This window comes from Mytilus galloprovincialis, chromosome 4 (genome assembly GCF_965363235.1).
Source record: "Mytilus galloprovincialis chromosome 4, xbMytGall1.hap1.1, whole genome shotgun sequence".
In the NCBI taxonomy this organism is placed as follows: domain Eukaryota; kingdom Metazoa; phylum Mollusca; class Bivalvia; order Mytilida; family Mytilidae; genus Mytilus; species Mytilus galloprovincialis.
Window position 1 is genome coordinate 77,676,561 of NC_134841.1, and position 14,094 is coordinate 77,690,654.

Genomic DNA, 14,094 nt, shown 5'->3' on the forward strand with positions numbered 1-14,094 from the left:
ATTCCCAGTGAATGTAAATCCCATAAAGCGCACAACGTTTACAAATATCTTTTAGTATAAAATTCGTAAAAACAAAATATATTTGCGAAGTAGGGTAAAAAGTAAATTAAGGCTACGCGCGTTTATCGTAGTTCAAAGCAAATCGAAGTATTACATTTGTAAACAAAAACTAAGGGAATCGCTTCAACTTCGAAAAATATCATGTATGTACTAGTAATACACATTCAGTTAAAATGTCACAATCGGGATAAGGATACACGTGTAAAATTTCTGACGTCTTTTCTGGCATCTTTAAATTGAAGACCGTCAAAACATTTTCGCCTCCGATTTAAGAGACATGCACATGGTTTTGGTCAAACAATTCGTGATTACGACCGTAAAAGTTATGTTGTGTTGATTTCAGTCGTTCTTCTGATACCTATGTTTGAACAGTTTTTGTGTAAGGGGCAATCCTCTGTTAAATTTATGTACTAGTAGTCTGTTAATGCTAGACATAAACGAGCGTAACATATCACTATTTGTGATATGAAAACGCTATACAATTGGGGAGATGAAGTGGGATGATGAAAATAGGAAGGTCAAAATCATCCCGTTTCTAAAGATCCTTTATATAGTTTTAAGTCTTCCATCTGTAAAAAAAATATCGAGCGGATATCATAGAAATCATCATAAAAATATCTGGAAAACCCCTCATCATATATACAGTGCTTGTCATTTTGTAAGCCGGACGTTTGACGTTTGAACAGTGATATACTACTGTGGCTCTCAGGTAAGACAAATCTAAAGGCCAAGTTGAAGTGGATTAAGAACCCCAAAATCCCGAAACATTTTGTCTAATACAGATATAGCTAAGGTTATCTATTCATGGGGAATTTTTTCGCCGACTTCACTTCCGTTAAGACCCAGTCCCACCAGATCACGATCGCACCACGCTCACCGCGATCTAAAATAAATTCAGATCGTGGTGAGGTCGCGATATGAGCGGCATGAAAATGGAAATTTTCGTTGCTTTCACGATGCTACTACGTCCTTATTACGCTTCTGCAACGATCACGCCACGATTATACCACGTTTATTCTGCGACCTCACTACGATTAAGCGGCATGAAAATGGAAATTTTCGTTGCTTTCACGATGCTACTACGTCCTTTTTACGCTTCTGCAACGATCACGCCACGATTATACCACGTTTATTCTGCGACCTCACTACGATTATCATGATCTTTCCACGCTAATCACGTCTTCACTACGACCATACCACGAATTATCAGACTGCAACACGATCTTATCAAGCTTCTACTGCGATTATAGCACGCTCTAACCACGACCATACCACGTTCATATATAGTGCGATCTTACAACGCTCCCAGTAATATATCGTCAACATCGTGTTCCATATAAATACTTTATCATTCCTTCTATTTCTCATTGATGCGTAGAGTTTCTCGGAAACAACGCAGTCATGCAACTAACATCTACCAGATCTCATGGCGGCGTAGTGGTAGGGGTAGAAGCAGAGGGAGATCTGTTATAGTAACGAATCCTGATCCAGTAGAGATGTCTGGTCAACCAATCCAACCACAACTTATTCCTGGTCCATCAAGCTCAAATGAAGATGTTTGAGTGAACGATAGCAGGGATGACACAGATGTTTCAAGCATGGTTGAGCCGTTGAAGAAAAAGGACAAGAAGTCCAAATTACATACATACAAACAAAACCTAGAAAGCTTTTATGTATTTCATGTGAAAATGATAATACGCATGATGGTCGTAGTAAGAAGAGCGTGATGAGGACGGCATGGGCGTGTTAGAATCGTACTATGGTCTTGAACAGCGTGGTGTAAACGTGGTATAGTCGTAGTTGAAGCGTAGATGGGTCGCGGTGAGAACGTGGTGGTCGCTGTGAGATCGTATCGAAATATCTCCGAATAAAATCACGCTTTCGCTACGCTCTCGCTACAATGGTACAGCGACCTTTGCGATCTTATCACGACCTTACTGCGCTCTCACTACACTTCCACTACGACCTGATTTCGCCACGACCGCACCACGATTGTTTTGAACATGTTCAAAGTTGACCACGCTCATCACGACCGTACTACGACCTTACTGCGATCTGCACGATCGCACTACGATCGTCAAAAATTTCATTTTTTTCACAGATCGTAGTGCGATCGTGGCCTAGTGGGACTGCGGTATTACTCGTCAGTTTTTAATTCAATTTGTTTGAATTGTACAGTTACCAAATTATATATATTGAAAAGAGACCTTGGATGATAAATGGACATTAGTGTTGAGTGACAAATAAAACTCAGCTAGTTTCTTCAAGCACCTGCAACTCGTGACTTACCAATATCTATTTTTTTTTTTACAAAAGGATCGACTGTTTATATAATAACACACAACAAATCTATTGAAGCTGTCTACCTTAACACAATCACGAATTAATTAAAATAGTACTTAATTGTTTTATTTTCCAATACATTAGGTTTCGCTTAGTCTACATGGATGTTTTTTTTTTATTTTAAAGATAGTCGATCGTTTCTAATTGTAACTAACTATGCTCCCCCTCTAACCCGGTAACTGCTGATAGATAATTCTTTTGTATCTAATTTAACTTTATAAAGAAAAGGATACCATAAAACAGGTAAGGTTCTTCGTGTCTTAAAAATAACAATGAGGATCGGCTGAGAATCAAACTTTACAAAAAAAAGAGATCACTCAATTTTCCTATTATGAGCTGCCAATGTATGTGAGCTGCCAATGTTTGTACTGCAACAACTATACAACCCCTTTATATTGAGATCTGTTCCAGTTGTTATAGGCAAAACTACGTCTTCTTTTACTTGATTGTGACATTATAAAATATCACTTTTCTTCTTCATTGCACATGTCACCAGCAACGAGATATGTGACAAAAGTGGACCAGGGACAGTTAATATGCCCGGGTCTGTCATGTTTAGTCCTGGTTTTTGGTGGGAAGTTTTCTTGTACATTCACGGTTTTGTTTTTTGTAATACTAAGGTGCGGTCAGATGCTTTAAAGGAGGCATACCTCTGAACAAACATAGTCAAAAAGATACAGCAACAATACCGAACTCTTAAAGTAAATTCAAATGGGGAAAGTTCATAAAAACTAACATTATTATATATGAAAGAAATACGAAATATACCAAAGGGAAATTCAAGAGACTTTATCACAAATGGAACCCATTGAAAACAAAAGTCATTTTCCTAACTTGATATGCATTGTGTCGTGAGCGTTTATTTGAGCATACATTTCGTCTAGCTTTAATTTAGCCATGGTTTTGTCTGCTCTTTTTTGGCTGCTGATTTTAATAGTACCTTTATAATTCTCCGTTAAGAAATTGATAACTTATTTTTAAAAATAAGGTTCCAACTCCTTTAGGCAAAGTTGACCTAAAAATAGATATATTTGGTTGATTCCCCTGGTGCCTTTTGGGTCATATATCTCTTACTGTGTTTATATTATAATATACATCCGTGGTTTTAATTTTTAGTATGGGTGTTACTGATGAAGGTTTATCTAGAACTGTTCTTCAGACGCATAGCGTTATTTTTCATTTGATTACTTCCCATTTCTTAAAAGCCAAAAGATTAGAAAGTCAGTTCTAAATTTAAAATGGTTGATTTTCGGATCTTGGGTATCCCTTTTTTTAGCCTATTATCGTTGATGAGTTTTTACCACCACTAGATCAATGAAATGGGTTGATTGATTTATTGTTGGTTATTTAACGCCACTTTTGGGCTTTATCATGGCAGTCAGTTTGTATGGGTTGAGGAAAAAGTAAAATCGTAAAAATACTGAACTCCGAGGAAATTCAAAACGGAAAGTCTCCAATCAAATGGAAAAAAAACAAAAGCTCAAACACATCAAACGAATTGAAAACAACTGTCATAATCCTGACTTGGTACAGGCATTTTCTAACGTAAACAATGGAGGATTTTACCTGGTTTTATAGCTAGCTAAACCTCTCATTTTTATAACATTCGCATAAAATCCATTATATTGACAACGATGAGTGAACAAAACAAACAGACATAATATGTTAATGTCAAAAATAGGATTACAAAAATATTTCCCTGTATAATAGAAGCCTTAACTTAACTATAAAAGCCAATGGGGAAAAGAGATTAAAAGCTACTTTTGGGTCAAATGCCTCATAGAAGTGCTAAGCCGGCTGCTATCAAATAATGGTTCTCAACAGTACTCTTATATCAGTGACTGTATTTCGGAATATATTTCATACAGCAATGTCATATGGAGTACAATACCACAATTTCATGTAATGGCTAGAAAAAAATGTACACAGTTCAAATACAAAAGCACTTATCAAATACCACTTTTAATGTTCTTGGCAAAGCAGGCATAATGCATAATGATATGATGAACTTTTATTAACAATCAAATAACGTAAAAATATTCAATTGTTCCTAAAACATTATTTGCAGCATCTGCTTAGTCAAGCTTGTCCCAAACATACTTTAAATAATACTGTATCAGTCTTATTTTTTACGACTTCATAATGTTACTATCTGTTAGAATTATTTATCTCCGTCCGACAATTTGGCCAGGCTGTGTTCCAGATCCAGAAGCAGTCGGTTTAACAGCAGGTGGTGGTAAACAGTAGCTATCATCGATACGGATTCCTAAGTAAAATAAAGATGTACTGAGAATAAATAAAACAATTTATATGATCAGTATATTGAAATCATTTAGATACCAGGCTTTTAATTGAATACGACAGACGTGCGTTTCGTCTACATAAGACTCATCAGTGACTCTCAGATCAAAATAGTTAGAAAGACAAACAAGTTCAAAGTTGAAGAGCATTGATGACCCAAAATTCCAAAAAGTTGTACCAAATACGACAAAGGTTGTCTATGCCTGGGATAAGAAAATCCTTAGTATTTCGAATAAATCATACTTTTGCAAATAGTAATTTTGAAAAATGACCATATGATATTCATGTCAACACCGAAGTGCTGAATACTAGGCTGGTGATACTCTCGGGGACGAAACGTCCACCAGCAGTGGCATCGACCCAGTGGTGTAAATAGTTATCTCAGTTTCAGTTTTACCTCGATTTGTATCTTCTTGGTATCTATAACATTTGAACATTTGTAAACTACTGTTTCATGTAACGTTATGCGAATAGTATATCGATAAACCATTGTTGCCTTTTTATGTTTTTTTTTTTTGTTTCTTATACATCCCGTCATTGTGTTATTGTGCTATGGTAAATATTTGCATTCTTGATTTTCATTTTTGCTTATGTGATTTGCCTTCTTGTGTTTCTTTGTTACATATTAGTTTGTTTTTATAGTGATTAAGATCATAACACAATGTTGACTGATGTACCTCAATTTTTGACATTTTTACCTATTATGTTTGTTTATTTTGTTCACACATCGATGTCAATATAATGGAATTTTTTGCGACTTTCATTCATACAAGTGAAAGGTCCACAAATTCATACATAAGAAAATACCTGTACTCGTCAGGAATATGACAGTTGTTATCCCTTCGTTTGATATGTTTGCGCTTTTGATTTTGCCATTTGATTACGGATTTTCCGTGTTGAATTTATCTTATAGAGTTCGGTATTTTTGTTATTTTACTTTTTTATCTAACGTAATCAGATAACAACATCGGTAAATTATTGTTGCATATATAGTTATGAGATTTGAACATTGGTAAATTATTGTTCCATGTAACGTTATAAGATTTGAACATTGGTGGTAAATTATTGTTGCATGTAACGTTATAAGATTTGAACATTGGTGGTAAATTATTGTTGCATGTAACGTTATGAGATTTGAACACTGGTAAACTATTGTTGCATGTAACGTTATGAGATTTGAACACTGGTAAACTATTGTTGCATGTAACGTTATGAGATTTGAACACTGGTAAACTATTGTTCCATGTAACGTTATGAGATTTGAACATTGGTAAATTATTGTTCCATGTAACATTTTGTTATTGAACATCGGTAAACTATTGTTGCATGTAAAATTTCTGTAAGCTTGTACCTCCTTAATCAAAATAAAAGAAATAGTGCAATTTTTCTTTTGATAATGTTTTACTTTTTTCCTCTGAATTTACATGTATGTTTATGATGACAATAAGTTGTTCTTGTTTTGCTATTGTCTTTATATCTATGTAATATTTGACTTTCAGAAAACAATTTCTTTCCTATCGCTTGTGTGATTTATGTTACGTTAATACTCTGTAAGCATAACAATATTCCTGCAATAACCTATGAGACTATCGTTATATATATATGTGTAATAACCTTCGAAAGTATCATACTTAATGCTCATGCAAAAATCTATGAAAGAATTTGCAAAATAAATTTTACCTCCATATTTTTGGTTTATAGTTTTACACCACACTGTATAGTTCCCGGATTTGTAAAATGATTGAAATGCTGGGTTCCACCAACCAGGAAGTTCATTATCCTTACGAACCATCATTCCAAGTCCACTCGTAGTGCAGTCATAACGGGCAGGCAATACATCATATCCAGGTATTAAGGTTCGGGGAGAAAATAAAGCGTCAGCCTAGAATTAGTGCACATGCGTGGTGAATCATGTGAGAGGTTCAGCTAGCTATAAAACCAGATTTAATCCACTATTTTCAAACATAAGAAAACATCTGTACCAATTCAGGAATATGACAGATGGATGTGTTTGAACTTTTAGTTGTTTTCTTTTGATAATGGACTTTCCGTTTTGAAATTGTCTTAGTAGTCCGGTATTATTTTTTTTTAACTTTCTACTGAAATTGTGAATCGTACCTTTGTATATATTTTTTAGATATGACAATACATATAACTAGTATGTATGTTGGTTTGAAAGAATACAAATGAATTGTAAAGAATCTTCCTTAACCAAACAAATGACGACAGGTAATGGCAAATAATTCCATGAGTTGTCTGGCTTATGTGAAAATTTAAAGAGGTATTTGTTCTTATTTGTACAAATATCTTTACCGATCCATTATTTAGTAAGTCTTTAACTTTGTTCAAATCAGCAGCTACTATTATTCCTTTAGGGACTTTGTTCAACCGCTTTAAACAGGGACTACTAGTAAATAATCCATTTAACGTAGCTGAAAGTAAAGATAAAAATAAACGTAATCAGTCATTCAAGACATATATTTTCATGGTCCCAAAATAAGTCTACCCTTGCAGAAAAAACCCTGAGTATTCCGACACCTTGCTTAATATTTTTTTCTGGTCCCAAGTGTGTCTGGTAACCCCGATCATTTAAAAAAAATTATTCCTATTATTTTAAAGAAAAAAAACGGCTGTTCAGTGATTTGTGGCAGAAGTTTTACCGTTTCCAATTAATTATAGATTTCTCTTTATTTTTTTTTATTTCTGTAAAAGCGCAGTAAAAAAAGAGGGACCGAAAGATACCAAAGGGACAATCAAACTCATAAATCGAAAATAAACTGACAACGCCATGGCTAAAAATGAAAAAAGACAAACAAACAAACAATAGTACACATGACACAACATAGAAAACTAAAGAATAAGCAACATGAACCCCACCAAAAGCTAGGGGTGATCTCAGGTGCTCCGGACGGGTAAGCAGATCCTGCTCCCCATATGGCACCCGTCGTGTTGCTTATGTGATAACAAATCCGGTAAATAGTCTAATTCGGTAGGTCACATTCATGAAAGGCAAGGGCTTTGTAGTTACGACGTAAGGAACATATCCGATATCATTTGTGAAACGGTTATTCCATAACAGTCAACCAAATCGTGATGGCGTCCGTAAAATTTACGAAGGGATGATTTCAACTTCACCATTTGGAACTCTTGGTTTAATAGCTTCTTTGTGAGCAGCAACCCTCTATCAAGAAAATCATGATAGGAAATGCAAGCACGGGAATATCGTATCAATTGGGAGATATATACCCCGTATGCAGGTGCTGCTGGAATGTTGCTACTTAGAAATGAAAAGTTCACAATTGGAAAACTGAAATCATCTCTTTTGTCGTAAAGTTTTGTTTTCAACCGACCCTCATTGTCAATTTCTAGATGTAAGTCAAGATAAAAACTTGCATAAGACTTCATTGATCATCTGGTGTGTTGAAATATGATGATCTAGACATTTCCCAACCAGCACAAAAACCATTGCCAAACTTGGAGCGATTGTCTATGTAGGATATATATATACAAAGCACGACAGGTCATAAATTGGACGTTAAATCCGATTCCACGTATAGGGAAAGTAAATGTGTATTGCAAGTGTGTTTGCATGATATAAACCAATTCCTGCTGATTTGAATTTAACGGCCTTTCAGGTCTGAAGCTTTATGAAAAATATTGTTTATAGTGGATTTTTGTTCTACGATCTCTTCAACTAAAAGTATGACACAGAAAGCACATGTAAAAACCGAACCGTGGGTAAATGATTTTTTAAGTCTTTTTCATACGTATATGTCGTGGAATCAAGGCTGTAATAATGAATTTTAGCATATATGCTATATTAATTATAGCATATGTTAAATTCAAATATTATGACCTTGATTCCGCGCCAATATTTATAAACATGCTGTTAGTTCAGCATATGCTTAATTGAATTATGGGTATGCTAAAATAAATTTACCATATGCATAAAATGAATTCACCATATGCTTAAATGAATTTACCATATGCTGAAATGTAATTTAGCCTATATGTTTAAATGAATCAAGCATACCAAGCATATACTAAAACCAATAATTATGACCTTGATTCCGCATCATATACTTAACATGTTAATTTAACTTACTGATAACACTCTCTGAAACATTGTCTGGATTAAAATTACGAGGATTTCCTTTTAAAACAGTAAAAGTAGCAACGGCATTCGCATAGGCATCTGTGAATGCCATTGAGTTCAATCTCTCGGGGATGGACACATAACCAACACAAGCATCATACCATTTACTCATAATACCTGTAATATTAAAGGGTAAAAAAAAAACACATAACCTTCTCAAGCATCATAAAATTTCCCCATAACACTTGTACTATTAAAGTATTAAAGGGTATAGACGCATAACCATAACAGTAGAAATAAAGGTCGAGACACAACGATTGGACTGGACAAACGAATCTTTAATCAACTAAAAACAAAATGTATGCGTATCCAGTATATGTTTTGTGGCGATTATTGACCTATACTCTGCGACACCGCACGAATAAGAGTCCATACTTTTGTGTCTTTTCTGGTTTCTGTATTCTTGACGTCTACTCCATATGCTTGTTATGCGTATAATAATAGTTTTATTCTGACACATGCGTTGTTTCTTATATCTTAACCTGTAATATTTTTTGTACATTGCCATGGTACGATAATGTGGAAGGTGAAGAGGAAAAAAGGACAAATCCGAAGATTTCAGTTTTCCTATGTCAACTTCCCGTTCTTTATTGGAAAAGAGGTATTAGTAATTTAAACACAACAAGATGTGCCGGTATGATTGCCAATAAGGCAACGTTTACCACAAGAGACTAAACGACACAGAAGTCATAACAGCTATATGTCACCATACGGTCTATAATAATGAGTAAAAACAATCCATATCACATAGTCATCTTTAAAAGGCCCCGAAAGGAGAAATGCAAATTAAAGGATTCAAACGAAAAAACTACGGCCTGATATATGTACAAAACAATGAACCAAAAACAAATATGACATACCTGTTATCTATGATATATCATATAACATTAACGGTGCCATTTTTCTGCAACAGATGCGCATTCTGACAATCAATGTCCCTTCAATAATGCTCGAATCCAAAATATGCTACAGTCCGAAGCTAATTAAAAAGATGAAGATTATAACGTTCTCGTTTGATTTTCTCAAAAAATGAAGCGCTAAAATACTACTTGCACAAGCTATAAAGCTATGAGGAAGAAGTCCAAACTATTCAAGTTTGTACAAACAGCACAGCATTTCACGTAGTATCGGGCGAAAAATAACCCAAAATTTTGGGACAAAGAAAAACATTAAGCGACTTCGCAATACGAAAAGGTTTGAAAGTGTACGATCCTCGGTATGCGCCTTCAGTATTGACAACGGTTGTATCTTACTTACATTAACTTTTTTATCCATCTAGTAGGGTGTTTTTATTCAACAGTACTAAAACTATTCTTACCTATGCCTGGGTATATTCTATCACGAACTGTTCTAACGCATTCTTCAAATGGTTGAACAGTTATCTCACACCTTTTGTTTGCGATTTCACATACTGAAAAATAAATTCATTATTTTGTTTCAAGTATCAATAAAATTCGTAAGGGTTCCGCGGAACCCAGTGTCTCGCCTACTTTTGCTGTTAATCACATACTCAACAAAAATGAGGAAAAAAATCAATAAAAATATTCATCTAGATACTAGCTTTTGATCATACTCAACAAGCTTCTGTCCAAGTTTGGTACAAATCCAAAAAAGTCCATTTAAAAGTAAAAATACTGAAAAAATGGATTTATTTTTTTTACAAATCTTCTGGATACTATCTTATGATCATAAACAAGCTTCTGTCTAAGTTTGGTATAAACCTAGGATAGTTTAAGAAAGATATTAAAATTTTAAAAACTTTAACCAAGTAGTGAAAGAGTTGTTGCCTGGAAGAAAATTTAAGTCCATTTAAAAATAAAATACGGAAAAATGGATTTATTTTTTTACAAAATTTACTACTGGATACTATCTTATGATTATAAACAAGCTTCTGTCCAAGTTTGGAATAAACCCAGGTTAGTTTAAGAAAATAATTAAAATTCTAAAAACTTTAACCACAGAGTGAATGTAATGTTTCCTAGCAGAAAATCTACCGGTAAGTCCAATTATAAGTAAAATACAGAAAAAAGGGAATTTTATTTTTACAAAATTCACTTCTGGATACTATCTTATGTTCATAAACAAGCTTATGTCCAAGTTTGGTACCAACCCAGAATAGTTAAAGAAAGTTATTAAAAATTAAAAAATACTATCTTATGATCATAAACAAGCTTCTGTCCAAGTTTTGTAGAAATCAAGTATAGTATAGTTTAAGAAAGTTATTAAAATTTCAAAAACTTTAACCAGAGTGAATATTTGTGGACGCCGTCGCCGACGACACCGACGACGACGGAATGTAGGATCGCTTAGTCTCGCTTTTTCGACTAAAGTCGAAGGCTCGACAAAAAGCGAAGTTTGGAAATGATATTTCACAAATAATACATGATGGTCTGGAAGTATAGATTGTGGGTACTGATATTGTTTATCGTCTCAACCCTCTCAGTCCCAAATAATTTTTATTTTTATATTGAAAACCGTATTTTTTTCGAGGTATAATGCATATTTTCTGCATATTTTGAATACACATTCCTGACCTAATAGTATGAAATTCAAAACAGTGTAGCTGTGGCCATTGATTGACACATTAAAATCATTCATTGACTGGGACAATTTAAGTGAACGTTTGTATGTAACGACCAATGCTCACCATGTACTTTTTAAAGAAACTTAAACTATGGGGTCACCGAATGTTCTCAAAACCTAAATAAAGTAATTCGAAAAATTAATCAGAAATAACACGATATTTTGATTTATATCAATTATATTAATCAAAACACAAAGGTTATTCCTGATTAATTTTTTGAATTATTTCATAATTAAAGGCGTTAAGAAACCTTTGGTGACCCCACAGTTTAAATGTCTATCGTAGGTACGTCATGAACAGTGGTTGTTACAGACAAACGTTCACGTAAATTGTCCTAGTCAATGGATGATTTTGATGGGTCAATCAATGGCCACAGCTACACTGTTTTGAATTTCATACTATGCCTTTATTTGGCATTTGACTTTACAAGTATTTGACTACTGTTGCCTTAATTTATTTGGTGATATCCATTTGACATGGGTCTGTATATATGTCTGTTTATACATCCCTTCAATGATTTATTATTCTATGGAAAACATTTTTGTATTCTTGTCTTTCATTTTTTCTGATGTGATTTGTCTATATGTCTTTTGTGTTTCTTTGTCATATATTTGTTTGTTTTTAAGATTACAACACAACGTTGACTGCTGTACCCCTATATTTTACATCTTAGTCTGTCATGTCTGTTTGTTTTGCTCACACATTGTTGTCAAAACAATGGAATTTAAAGCGGCGCTCATACAAGTGAGAGGTTTAGCTAGCTATAAAACCAGGTTTGAGTAAGAACTTTCCGTTTGGAACTTTTCGTTATGAAAACATTTTGGGCAAAATAATCTTGAAAGTTAAACTCCGCTGATGTATTTATGAATCTGTTGTCATGTGACCTACAATTTATTAAACACCTAGTTACAGATTAGGCACGCATGAACTATGCGTATTTACCTACTAGTATTAAAAGGAAAAGTGTCTACATAGAAAGTGAAAAGAAGGTAAACATAAAACGATGATTAACATATTTGTTTAAACTATAATATAAACTATAAACTATATCAAACAGACCTAGAACAAAACATACAATTACACGTGCTCGCTATCTATTTATATTTATATCTGGTTATATGATGCATTGTTTAATTAAAATATTTCACAGTGAAATTGAAGTAATGCTTATATAAACAAAAACCAAGGAGAGAAATGACGAACGAACCACTGTGAAGAATTTGTAGTTATGCAAATCATATCAACATTGCAAAAAATACGAATATTTACCCGATTTAATCAAATCAACATCGGCTCCTTTCAAGTATCCATCTGTATCTCTGAAATTTGAAAAGTGACTCTTTTCACTACTCGAAAACTAGTAGAGTGTTGTTATAAAATTAATTAAGATTTTAACCGCATCATTATTTGTAATATGAGCAATTATAATGTAACTCTTAATTTTATTTACCAGTCACGCCTCGAAAAAAATGAAGAATGAATTCAGCTGAAAACACTGAATGTTATCAACCTTTTTCAATTTACGTGCAACTTACATAAAGTTGGCTGGTTTTCTGTTACCGCCAACGGAAAACATCCAAGTCTTCTCACTCTGAAATAATAGGAAGATACTAGAGTATGTAAATCAGTAAAACTGGATGCAAACGTTTCATGTTACCGCAATATACATTGTGTAAAGATAGTATATCTTTGGCTAGTTTGCTTAATTTGTTATGTAAATTGTGAAATCATTATAAGTTTAAGTAAACTATTACTTTCAGAGTAGTATAGTCATACAGACAGATAGATTGGTAATATACCCAACATATAATGACTTCACGGTTCAACTAACAAGCAAGCTAACTAAAGATATTACCTTTACCTACACACTTAGTGCATTTTGCTGTAAACTGTAAAGTCTTTATGTTTTATATCTTGTTAATTTTTCGATTGGTTGATGGTAAAATAACAGTCAATTGTTGTCGTCAAGGAATTTTATAGATTAAGATGTAAAATAATGTGATTATTTTTCGACGACATATTTCGATCGTTTGTTTTAGAAGCAGAAATATCGGTCGCCGATATAAGACTGATGTCAATGTAAATTCGAATTGTAAATACCAATTAAATGCTTTAATTCAGTCAAAACATCCTCTTTGCTTCAAAGACAAATCTTACTTACCTTACAAAATATGAAAACTGACTGCAGAATGATGGTGGAAGTCAAAAACCCATGATACATCTTTAATGAGCTGTAAAACATAAAATTTCAGTTTTATATAAATATGAATTTTTAATAGGATTAATTAATGGGTTTGTGAGTCCAGAGACTTTTTTTTAATTTGACCGCCTTTGAGGGAAATATGAACCATAACTACACAACAATATGAACCATTAACTGATATCGCTTACAAAAAGAGCAATATGAGCAGTAGTCCATAATACGTGTTGGTCTTTAGTACCATCTGTCGGAATTTGGTTTTAATCAAAGTAGGAAATTCGTAACCGAATATTTTCTTGTGTCGTATAAACGTAGGAAATACTGAAAATTGTTCAACATTTCATTTAAAATTTCACCGTAAAAATATCCACTCTGACAACTTACCATGTAAGTCTTTCTAGCATATAAAGCAAAAGAATTCAAACACGTGCGACTTTACTTAATTATATA

At 33.6% G+C, this 14,094-nt stretch overlaps 1 protein-coding gene across 1 annotated transcript; it reads right to left on the reverse strand.

Moving 5' to 3' along the window:
• Window positions 1-4,399: 4,399 nt before the first annotated feature.
• Window positions 4,400-14,094, reverse strand: LOC143073001 (putative histidine-binding protein). Its single transcript, XM_076248207.1, has 9 exons — window positions 14,029-14,094; window positions 13,606-13,675; window positions 12,980-13,035; window positions 12,714-12,763; window positions 10,179-10,271; window positions 8,810-8,977; window positions 7,018-7,136; window positions 6,385-6,586; window positions 4,400-4,669 (listed from the first exon to the last, which is right to left on the reverse strand). Exons 1-9 carry the CDS (start codon window positions 14,046-14,048, stop codon window positions 4,569-4,571), a joined length of 879 nt encoding a protein of 292 aa, XP_076104322.1. The 5' UTR covers window positions 14,049-14,094; the 3' UTR covers window positions 4,400-4,568.